Source organism: Dromiciops gliroides, chromosome 6, assembly GCF_019393635.1.
Source record: "Dromiciops gliroides isolate mDroGli1 chromosome 6, mDroGli1.pri, whole genome shotgun sequence".
Taxonomy (NCBI): domain Eukaryota; kingdom Metazoa; phylum Chordata; class Mammalia; order Microbiotheria; family Microbiotheriidae; genus Dromiciops; species Dromiciops gliroides.
This window is the reverse complement of record NC_057866.1, coordinates 68,090,137-68,101,921: the sequence shown is the minus strand read 5'-3', so window position 1 is coordinate 68,101,921 and position 11,785 is coordinate 68,090,137. Positions and strand designations below refer to the sequence as shown.

Sequence of the window (11,785 nt, the reverse complement as noted above, 5' to 3'; positions counted from 1 at the left end):
AGCTAAGCCATATTTTTTTAAAAGCAAAAATGTAAAGTTCCTTTAGAAGGGAACCTAGAAACCTTACTCAACGTGCTGAAAACCACGGGCAACGGCGGCCGCTCAATGAATGGGGATGAACTTGGGTAAGCTAGCAGAACGGCCGTTGTGACAAGAAGGGCTGTCCAGTGGCTCGGTCCCTCGCACGGCGCAGACCCGGGAATCCCGGGTTACCGAAAGGGAAGGATGCCAGGATGCAGACGAAGCCCACACGGAAAATTCCCATCTGCTGTTGACTTTCCCCAGGTCCTTCCCTACCTCTCTCTAAGGCCCCTCCTCCTGACCCTGAAGCCCTGCCCTGCCATTCCCCGGCCAGTTTTAATCCCCTAAGGTCTTCCCAGTCTCCGCGCTTATCTCTCTGGGAATTTCAAAAACATCAACAAACGCCACCCCCGGAACACCCGAGCTGGCTTTCCCCACGGTGGCTGCACAGAGGGAGCTCGGCGGCGGCCCCGCGTGCGCATGCTCCGTAGCAGCCGGGGTGGGTTTCCAGCGTGAGTCTCGGGATCTCCTACTACGAGGGCGGCGCTCCGCTGGGAGGCGGGGGTGTGTGGGGGGGACTCGCTCTCCTCGGCCGATGGAACGAGAAGGGGGGAAGAGCCACCGAGAGAGGGGGTGGAGAGGCGAGCGAGGAGAGGGAGGGGAGGCGGCGGCGGCCGCCGCGGGGATCTCGCGAGGGTTAGAGTTTTGGCGAGAGTTTGTGGAAGATGGCGCCTGTTGTGACAGGGTAAGTCTGGGGACTCAGAGCTAGGGGGTGGGGGAGAGGTAAAGTTACCGGCCGCTCCCGACTTGCCGAGGGACTGCGGGGGCCGGGGCTCGGAGCCGGGGCGGCGTCCTCCGTGCGGAGCGGCGCCCTTGGTGCGTGTCCGTGTCCCTGTCCGTGTGTGTGTGTGTGTGTGCGTGCGCGCGGGGCTGCGCTCTTCCCCGGGACTGTTGCTCCAGCTCTCGTGTGTTTGTGTGTATGTGTATGTGCGCGCGCGCGCGTGTGCGTGGGAGCGAGCGCGAACGTGGGCGCCGGCCGACCCACACCTGCCCCTGGCCGGGGCTGCCGGACCCCCTCGGCACCCCCTTGGCCCGAGCTGTAGCCCTCTGGCGGACTCCAGGGCCGGGGCGTGGGGGGTGTGAATGTCCGGGCGCGCGTGGGGCGCGGGGGCGTCCCCTTCGCGGGAGGCTGGGAAGCCGTCCCCGCGCAGCTTTGTCTCCCGGCTCGGCCGCGGGCGGCCGCCGTGGCTCTTGCGCTCCGGGTCCCGGGCGCTTTGTCTAACCCCGGTTTCCTCCATCTCTCCCCATCCCGGTTCTTTGTCTCGCCGCCTCGAGCGCTTTGTCTGACCCCGGCGCCCCGCGTCCCTGCCTCCCCCGACGCCCCTTCTTCACGCCTCCCGGGCCCCTTTGTACTGCCCGCTCCCAGCCTTCCGCCGTGCCCCCTGCCTGGGCACCCGATCTTTGTCTGGAGCCCTCCGCCCCCCCGCCCCCTGCATCTCCCTTCTCCTCCCTCCCTGCCGAGCTTTGCATTTGTCCCGATCTCCCGGTGACTTCCCTACCCCCGGGGCTTTGTCTCCCTCTCCGGTGATTTACTCTCCGTCTGTGGCTCCCTCCTCCCCTTTTCTCCTCCTCCGTTTGATTTACCCACCACTGTCCCGGGAGCTTGCTCTCGTCCGTTTCAGCCCCAGGGGCTTCATCTAGGGCTTCTAAGGTGGAGACCCCCACGGTTTGATGTGGTGGCTGTCGGTCTCTGGAGGATGCCATAGACACATTAGAGTTTCCTCCCTCGTACCCTCTCCTTCCCTCGGCACCCCCTTCTCCCGGGATTACATTGTCTCCCATCCATTCTGTCTCCTCGGGCTAGCTTGTTGTTTTGCTTGGAAATAGTAGCGGGGAGGCGGGGGGGGGGGGCGCTTAGAAGCCTGGTCTCTGGACGATTATTGTCCCTGCTTTCCTCTTTGGGTTTCTGCCAGCGGGACATGGGCAGCTGTTTGCATTCCCCCCCACCCCAGGTTACCTGAGGTGTGGGTGGGCGTTGTGGGAGGACTGGAGAAAGGAGCAAGATATTTTTCTATTGGTGGTTGGTGGCCGAGTAGCTTCACATCTTCGCCATTGGATATTCAGTCTTTGTGTTAGTGGGATTGGAGAGGTCCTTGATGTAAACGTTGGGAGTTTCAGGGTGACATTTTTACCATTACTCTAAATACCAGATGTATATTTTAAGGGGAAAGGGGAAACAACTGAAGGGGAATTGACCTAATAGGTTTGTGCAATTTTTTTCTTTCTTTAACTTTAATTTAAAATCGTGTACGTTTGCTGCCAGGCAATGTCAAAACCAAAACCCCTGCGGTTTTGACTCTAGTGAGAGGGGCAAGTACTTAAAAGACTATACTCTGTATACTAATTTCAGGTTCTTAATAAGATATATAGGGTAATTAAGTGGCAGTGTGTAATTATTGCAAAATTACTTTAAACAGCAAGATTCCCCCTCCCCCCAGTTAACCAGTTATGATATTGGGGATTTAGATTGTTTCAAAGTTGTATTGTTAATGATATTTCTTAAAAGGTTGGCTAAAACTGATGGAATGCGTTTTACTAGTTGTAGCATAAAAGATATTTGTAGATTGACATAAATGCCAAGATGAGAGCATTGAACTGGATTTGATGATTGCTTTGCTGTATCTAGGATTAATGAACTGTTTTTAAAAGATAGATTATATATTTCATAATGGAGAGTTCCTTTTTCTAATTTGTAGAAATTGCATATAAATAAATCAGTCTGATAACGCTAAGAGATCAAGAATGTACTATACTTACCGATGTAACATTGACATTGTTTATTTAAAATTAGTTATTTGTGATGATTGCAGTAACATTTTTAATTAATGGAGAAATTATTTTTTCATCAGTGTAATACATGTCATGGAATTTTAAAAGAATTTAAAGTAGTTGGAGTTCCGTTAATGAACTGAGCAGCTCAGTGAAAGTGTAGATCTCACCTTGTGTTAAATTAATCAGTGAGAGATTAGCTCACACTTTTTTTTTTCCCTACCTAAAATCAAGAGGTAAAATACTTATATTAGTGATAATACATTTACATTTAGGATATTTTCGGTAATGTCTAAGCTGCATAATGAGGTGAATTACATCAATAATTAAGTTTTTATGTTTCACGTGTGTACAATATCTTGGTGCAAAACCTTGTTTCCTCTTTAAGAACAAGTCAGCAGTAAATGGAAAATGTATTAGAACGTAGAAAGCAATTTTGATTGGAAAACTTAATTATTAAGACATACATATAAGAAATGATATATTTAAAAATTAAGGCTTCAAGTAGAGTATGCTATTTTATGCAGAATTATAAGTAATACATACATTACCAAGTACAGTTTTAAGACGGTCACAGTATAACTTAAAGAAGGTTTAGAATAGGTACTCAATTTTAAATAATTAGATTCTTAGCTATCATTTCCCTCTAAACAACATATTGCTATCACTGTATTTAGTGAAAATAGTGTTTTGCTTTGTTTTTTACAAAAATGAAATAAAAGGCGTCTGTACAGGAAAGTACTTGTGTTGAATTCAACCATTCCTCTAGCAGCTTGTTTGAAAGTCTTTGCTTACATATCACTTTGGAACAGTGCATTGTACATAACAGTGCTTAATAAATGTTTGAATTACTATTTTCCCTTTATAAGGGTCAGATAACTTTTTAAAGTTTTTTGGTTTGAGTGCTTTGCCATTCTTAGTACTGAATTTCATATTCTCTCAACTAGGGGCAGCATTTTCCCATGGACTGACTAAAAGTTGTTCTTGGCATCTGACTTTGTGATTGTGTCCAAGTTACTTTACCCCCTCTGGGTTAGTTTCTCAACTATGTGATAAAAAATGGGAATTATAATACTTACCACCTATCTGTAAAAGGATGATTGTTGTGTATTACTGTTTACATGTTGTCTTCTCAGTCGAAACGTGTTTGAATCATTATATAGCTGAATGTGGAATATGGTTAAATTTTCTAAGGAATGTCAGAGATTATACTCTTAAGCTTCATAGAAGTCTTAATGGTAATGAGAATGAATAAGTTTAAATGGGCTTTTTTTTAAACTTTAATATACAAAGCAGATGCTTAAGATTTGCTGCAAAACTGAGGGCAAAGAAATTAATGTGTTGGTATTATTTAGGATTGGGACAGAGAATGAAAAACTACCACAGAGTATGAAATAAAACAAAGATATATTGTGAGTTATGAAATTATCTTTAAAGATATACTTTCTACCATAAGATTATCTTGAGAACGTAAACTGCTATAAGATTGCACATTCAATAAATTAATTGCCTATACATAGTAACTCTTGACTTACTTGTTATAAAGAATATTCTTAACAGTAAGCATGGAGATAATTTCAGATTTAAAGAAAATGAGAACAAGTGCCTGGCTATAGGATACACTGGAACTTTGATAGAATGTAATTCACATGGAGTGGAGTTCCTTATAAAGTTATATTGGTTTTCATGAAAGGAGATTTAGTTACTGAGGTACCAAAAGTACATTATCAGAGGTGGTTTTACCTACAAGTGTTTCAAACTCTTGAGAACAGTATTATGGTAAAGTTCTAATGGTCTTTCTTGGATTATTAGCAAATCTATTAAATTTGTTTTCTTTGGCTGACTGGTATCTGAGTGGTTGTCAGTAGTAAATGCTCCCCTTTGCCTCTGCCTGGCCTATAGTAAGCATTTAAATACCTGTCCATTCTTTTCAGGTGATGAGATAAAAATGAAATGAATGTGTACAAATTGAAGCCTTCTTATTATGTTGTTCTTAGGGTGAGTTATAACTTGACACTGTTTAATCCAAACCCTTAATCGGACAGAGTTGACCTTTAGGTTTTCAGTCGGGAAACTGGGGCCCAGGGAAATTCTCAATAAGCATTTATTCAGCATCTTCTATGTGCCAAGTACTGTGTGTCCTGAGTACTTGGGATATAAAGAAGAGCAAAGAACAGACTTCAGGGAACTAACCGTCTAATGGTAAAGACAACTATGTACAATCCAGATCATTTGGAGGTTATGTTAGAGGGTAGGTTACTATTATTAAAAGAAACTGGGAAGAGCTTCTTACAGAAGGTGGGCTTTTAGCTAGATTGAGAAGCCAGATGGATAGAGCAGTGGGCCTGCAGTCAGGAAGACCTGAGTTCAAGTATAGTATGGGACAATAGCTTTGTTACCTTGGGCAAGTCACTTCACCCTGTTTGCCTCCATTTCCTCATCTGTAAAATGGGCTGTAGAAGGAAATGGCAAACCACCCCAGTTTCTTTACCATGGAAATCCCAAATGGGCTCACAAAAATTCTGGACATGATTGAAACCACTGAACAACAAAAAGAAAGGAGTCAGGGAAGCCAGGAGGTGGTGGAGATAAGGAGGGAGATCAGCCAGTGAGAATAAATGTAGGAGAGAAATGAAGTGGAGTTGGGAGTTGGAGGGTCTTGTGGGAGGAACAGGAAAGAGACCAATGGCACTAGATTGTAAAGTGTGTGGAAAGGAATGATAGGTAAGGAGATTGGAAAGGTAGGAAGGGGCCAGGTTAGGAAGTGCTTTTAAAGGCGAACCAGGGGCAGCTAGGTGGCACAGTGGATAGAGCACCGACCCTGGATTCAGGAGGACCTGAGTTCAAATCTGGCCTCAGACACTTAACACTTACTAGCTGTGTGACCCTGGGCAAGTCACTTAACCCCAATTGCCTCACACCAAAAAAAAAAAAAAGCCAAACCAGATTTTCTTATGTTTGATCCTGGAGGTGACAGGGAGCTACTGGAGTTTATTGAATAAGAAGAGTGTGTGTGTGTGTGTGTGTGTGTGTGTGTGTGTGTGTGTGTGTGTGTGTGTGTGTGTGTGTGTGTGAGAGACATGGTTAAACCTACTCTTTAAGAGGATCACTTTGTTAGGTGAGGAGATGGGAAGTGGGAAAGAGACTTGAAACAGTGGGATCAATAGGAAAGCTATTGATTGCAGTAATCCAGGCATGAGGTGAAAAGGCTTGCATTAGGGTAGTGGCAGAGCCATTGGAGAAGTACAAGAGTTGCCATCAAAGTATAACAGATTGGATATTGGGTTGGGGAAGTGAAACAGAGGAAGATAAATAATTTTCACACAGGTAAGCAAATTTGGGATTTGAACCCAGGCCCTATAACTTCAAGCCTAATACTTTTCCCACTATACCACACTGGCACCCTTTATTTTTAATTGTGGTCATTTTTAATGTAAATCTTGCTGTAGGTTGATTTGATAATGTCTATATGACAAAGTTGATTTGTCAATTTTTCAGTCTAATATGGTGTTAGGATTTCTTGACACAGTAATACAGTGTAATAGTATTGCAAATTACAAAGTGATCTTTATATTCAGTTAAACATTTAATAAACATCTATTCTGTGCAAGCTATTGGAGATACAAAGAAAAATTAACAAGCTTTTGATTTTAAGAATCCTACATTCTGCTGGGGGATTTTGTATGGACACATATAAGTAAATGTGAAGTAATTTTAGGGAAAGTACCAAGAAACTGAAGGTTGATTAAAGAGCCAGTAATTGAAGAAGATAATGAAGAATTCATTAAAGACAAAAGTTGAGTGAGTTCATTCCGGGCTTGTGGAATGGCATACTCAGCAGTGGGAGATGGAATGGGGCAGGATGTTGTGAGAGGGAAGGGGCATAGGAACCCAGCCATTCAGCAAAGGTGGAAGGGGAGTAATGTGAAATATGCCTGGAAAGGTAGGTTGGAACATATCGTACATTGGCTTAAATGCTAAACTGAACATTGTGAGTAGGGTCAAATCTGAACTTTAAAAAAATTATTTTGTCACTTGTGTGAAGATGGAGCTGAGGAGAAAGATTGGAAACAACAAGATTGATTAGGTAAACTGTTGCAAAAGTCTAAGGGAGAAATAATGAGAGCCTGAACTAGGGTGGTGGCTTTGTGAATGGAAAGGGGACAGTTTTGAGAGTTGTAAATGTAGGCTGGACAGGACTTGGAAACTGATTGAACGTAGGGGGTGAAGTATAGGGAAGAGTCAGAAATGAGTCTGGCATTGTGAATCTAGGTGAATTTATGGTGGTATAGTACCCTCACCAGAATTAGGAAAATCTGTGTGGAGATGTTAATGGGGGAAAGATGATTAGTTTCATTTTGGACTTATTGAGTTTGAGATGTCCATGAGTCACCTAAGTGGAGACATCCAGCAGATACTTGGTGATGTAGAATTGGTGTTGGGGATAAAAGTGTTAAGATAGGCAACAATGCCTTTTCATATATTTAAGGGGCTGAGTCTTTGCTCTAACAATGCTCTGTTGAGTATAAGGTAGAATTCCTCAGCACCTCAAAAGATTTCATTGGTTTGGTATAGATTTCATTCCCTCAGTGCCCAACCTCATAGTTGATGTGGTGAGAGCCTGCTAGAGCTTGCCTTTCCCTTAATAGTAAGGGTCCCATGATGAGCTATCAGACTAGATGTTAGAAAAGATAGAGATGTCAGGAAAGATAGAGATTAGAATGAATATGCAAATTTTCTTCTACTTCATTGGCAGTTTAAGATTGAGACTTTTTTGAGGAAGGTGATATTAATTTAATGATAAGCAGCCATGGAAATAGATTTTTAAAATAACTTTTATAAGGTTTTATTAGCCAGGAAAAATTTTAGCTGGTTTGTAATAGTTTGATTATCAAGAGTTATGATCTACTACATTTATCTGATAAATGATTACACATCCTAGCATTGAGTACCTATAGCTTAAAAAATGTAGTGGGGGGCAGCTAGGTGGCGCAGTGGATAAAGCACCGGCCCTGGATTCAGGAGTACCTGAGTTCAAATCCAGCCTAAGACACTTGACACATACTAGCTGTGTGACCCTGGGCAAGTCACTTAACCCCCATTGCCCTGCAAAAAAAAAAAAAAATGTAGTGCCAGTGCTGTAGGTAATTTTTGAGTTAAAAACCTTTTTTTCAGCCTACCTTAATTTGTTTGAGAATCTTGAGCCCGTTAGCTGATGTTTATTTTGTAATGCCTTAATAATATTTTAATAATTAATTTATAACTAATTAATTTGGTGATTTTAATAATATTTAATAATATTTTCCCCATATTGGAAAACTGCACACCTACTAGGGACTCTACTGTGTAAATAACAATTTCACTTTTATTTGGTTCATTAAACCTGACTTTCAGAAGTTCACATGTGAGGGAAGCTGATTTTGCATGAAATGAAAAATAGAGCCAAGTAAAACCCCCTACTTATTCTCTTGGCTAAAAATGGGTGGTAGCTAGAGTAGTCTCAGGCTTATGAATGGGAGTAATATATTAGGTCTTTGATGGCTTAACTTCTTTCCCTATGGAATAAATCAGGAGTACATATAAAAGGAAAAGTCACCCACCTGTTGGCATTTAACCTAGAACTACTTGAGTATTCCTCCATGAGGTGCTATACACCTATTATATATAACCTATATAATACACACATACGTATATCAGTTTTATCGAGATTATCAGTAAACTGGTGTCTTGCATGAGGATAGAGTGTGTTTATAACTCAACTCTGGTTATACCTCTACCAGAAAATTATTACTTTTTTTGGACTCAGTTTGTTAAAGGAACATGGAGTACTCTAGTAGAGTAGAAAGGCAGTAAGATAGAAAATAGGAAAAGTATAATGGAGCTATGATGATTTGTCCTGGAGTTATGTTTGAAGGAAAAAATCATTGTTGGTTTGCCAAGAATATGAAAGTTTATTAATAGGATAGTTAACAGTTCTCTAGTCACCTCCAGAGTAGACTATGAAAAGATCCCTTGTATATAACGAGATGGATTGGTTCAGATGTAAGGTGCACCTTCTCTTTCCTTTTTCAAATCTGACTTGCATGACACCTGAGCATGGGCGTATTTTATACGTGCATACACACGGATACACACACACACATATGCTGGTGTGGTATATTGAATAGACAGGCAGTCTCTCATTCAGGTGACTTGGACTCAGATTCCATTGCCACAAACATAGACTTGGCTACGTGGCCCTGGGAAAGTCACTTAGACTCCCAGGGCTCCAGGTCATTCACTTAAGATTTTTTTTTACAGAGAACATACTTTGGTAATGGGAAATTGCTGACTGGGAGTTTCCTGTACATGATGTGGCCTATGTTTTGGCGTATCCTACACTTGGACCAATATCGTAAAGATGAGGGAGTCCTTTCTGATGCTTGGTAATCTAGATGGAAGCATATTCCACTAAAGGGTAGATACTGACTCTTCCTTTTCTGGCAGGATTAAAAAGAAGTAAGGGGGGGCAGCTAGGTGGCTCAGTGGATAGAGCACTGGCCCTGGAGTCAGGAGGACCTGAGTTCAAATCCAGCCTCAGACACTTAACACACAACTAGCTGTGTGACCCTGGGCAAGTCACTTAACCCCAATTGCCTCGCCAAAAAAAAAAAAAAGTAGTAGTAAGGGATGCTTAACTACCTGGGATAGAGCATCATAAATTTAGAGCTGAAAGGAAACTTAGCCCATGGCTGCTTTACCTTGTTTGTTATGATTCTTTTGGCAGTCTGGTGAAGCCCCACCGACCCTTTCTCAGAGTGGTTTTTGGTGTGTTTTTTTAAATGCATAAAATAAAAAGCATAGGATTACAAAAGAAACCAATTATGTTGTATATGTATGTGTGTATATGTATATTTTGTCAGTCATTTCAATTGTGCCTGTCTCTTCGAGCCCTCACTTGGGCTTTTCTTGGCAAAGATACTAGAGTGGTTTGCCATTTCCTTTTCCAGCTCATTTTATAGATGAGGAACTGAAGCAGACAGGATTAAGTGACTTGCCCAGGGTCACACATCTAGGAAGTATCTGAGGAAAGATTTGAACTCAGGAAGATGACTCTTCTTGACCTCAGGCCTGGCACTCTATCCACTGTATCACTTAGCAGTGTGTATACATACACGCACACACACATGTATACCCCCTGCCCCCAGCCCCCCAGGTCAAAGACCTAACTAAGATTAGAATCCTGGAGATTCTAGTCCATTCACTTCCATTTTTTACAGATGAGGCCCACAGTGACTTGCCTTATCAACACAGCTAAATGTAACTGCCATGGTTTTAAACTCAGGTCTTCTGACCTCAGGTCTAGTGCTCTACAAATGTAATATCAACAAAAGTAGTCTGACTGTAACTTTTTTTACCCTAGCACTATGATTCCATGACATTTCATAGAATTTCACTATGTTTTTTTCAGTTATCCCTGATAAGCACTGGGGCAGCTGTACCACACTTACCGATATCTACCTTCATCCAGGTTTGAGTTGTCCCTCCAAAACTGGCTGAATACCTTTACCTTTGACTTCAGCGCCCATTTTTATTCTTGTTCTTCCTTGTATCTAGGCTTTTTTGTCTTCAACCTGCTATCTCCTTTGGTTCCTTCATTGCTTGTCTGGTTGAATGCCCAGAGAAAAGCCAGTAGAGTGAGAAAACAGGTGATCTTTTTCCAATACAGGGTGTCCCAAAAATCTTAGTGCCATTTTATAAATGTGAATTGTAGCTGGTTGCTTTTACTGTATGTGAATATGTATGAACACACTAGTAAGAATAGACCTTTTTTTTTTTTTTTAGTGAGGCAATTAGGGTTAAGTGACTTGCCCAGGGTTTCACAGCTAGTAAGTGTTAAGTGTCTGAGGCCGGATTTGAACTCAAGTACTCCTGACTCCAGGGCCGGTGCTCTATCAACTGTACCACCTAGCTGCCCCAAGAATAGACTTTTAAGAAACAGTTTTTTAAAAAGGGCATATTTTGTATTTATTGGTGATTGAATTTTTTGTTTATCCAGAGTAATAGTTCTTTTTTAAAGCAAAATAAAGTGATGGTTCACTCAATTTAATTCTTTTGTAGGTTGTATCTTAGAGTTCATAGATGATAGTTGTACCATAAATTGGATAAATTAAAATACAGTAAGATTTGTTTGAACGTATCTGGTAGTCTAGTTTTTTAGGAATGATTTTATATTTGATTCCTTAACATTGGGAACTATTCCCAGTTTTCATTTGTTTCTATAATTATGTAAAAGAAGTGTACTTTGTACTGTCTCTTAGAAGTAAGGGTTTATTATCTTAGTATCATATTCTGTTTATGTTTTATATGCTGTTTTTCAAAAAAGAATGAAGGACAAACAATAACAACCAAATTAAAAAAAATCCTAATTATAAAAATTCTACTAAAGATTAAGCAACAAATATTTAGTAGAAAAGACCAAGTTTGATTTCATATTATACTTTAAAATTTAATTTTAAAGAAACTCACTTTCCAAAAATGAATATATTTAAAACTGAAATGTTTTTATAAAAATATGGTTTGTGATTGTAATTTCCTCTATTGCAAAATTCCTGTTTGCATAGCATTTTTATAACAACAGCTTTGTGAGCTACAGGTATTGTAAATATGAATGACCTCATTTCACAGATAAGAAATTTAACTCTGAGAAGTTAAAGGACTTGCTCAAGGCCACACAAGTGTCAGAATTAGGACTGAAATTCAGATCCCTCTTGACAACTCTTAACTCCCTTCATCACAATGTGGTTTTTTTCTGAGTTTGTCTCTGCATTTCGAAGTAAAATTGGATTAGTAGCTATTGTATATCTTGAACTGTATAGACTCATAATACATCATAAATTCAATAAGTTCAAAATTCGACTCATGATCTTTTTCTTATAGTCCTCAATATCATCTT

The 11,785-nt window shown here is 41.3% G+C and overlaps 1 protein-coding gene across 5 annotated transcripts in view; it reads left to right on the top strand.

Annotated features, from left to right (window-relative positions):
• The first annotated feature begins 464 nt into the window (after nt 1–464).
• RBPJ (recombination signal binding protein for immunoglobulin kappa J region) overlaps nt 465–11,785 on the top strand; it is a 106,710-nt gene continuing 95,389 nt past the window's right edge. The window contains exon 1 of one of the 5 annotated variants that reach the window (XM_043971084.1): nt 465–533. Coding sequence is in view for 1 of the 5 variants with exons in the window: in XM_043971082.1 (XP_043827017.1) it covers nt 747–766 (20 nt within the window). In the remaining 4 variants the exon portion in view is untranslated. Of the gene's footprint in view, nt 534–699; nt 767–877; nt 898–2,264; nt 2,285–11,785 lie in introns of those variants that run through there. The other 4 variants (XM_043971083.1, XM_043971082.1, XM_043971086.1 and 1 more) reach the window with 4 other exon arrangements.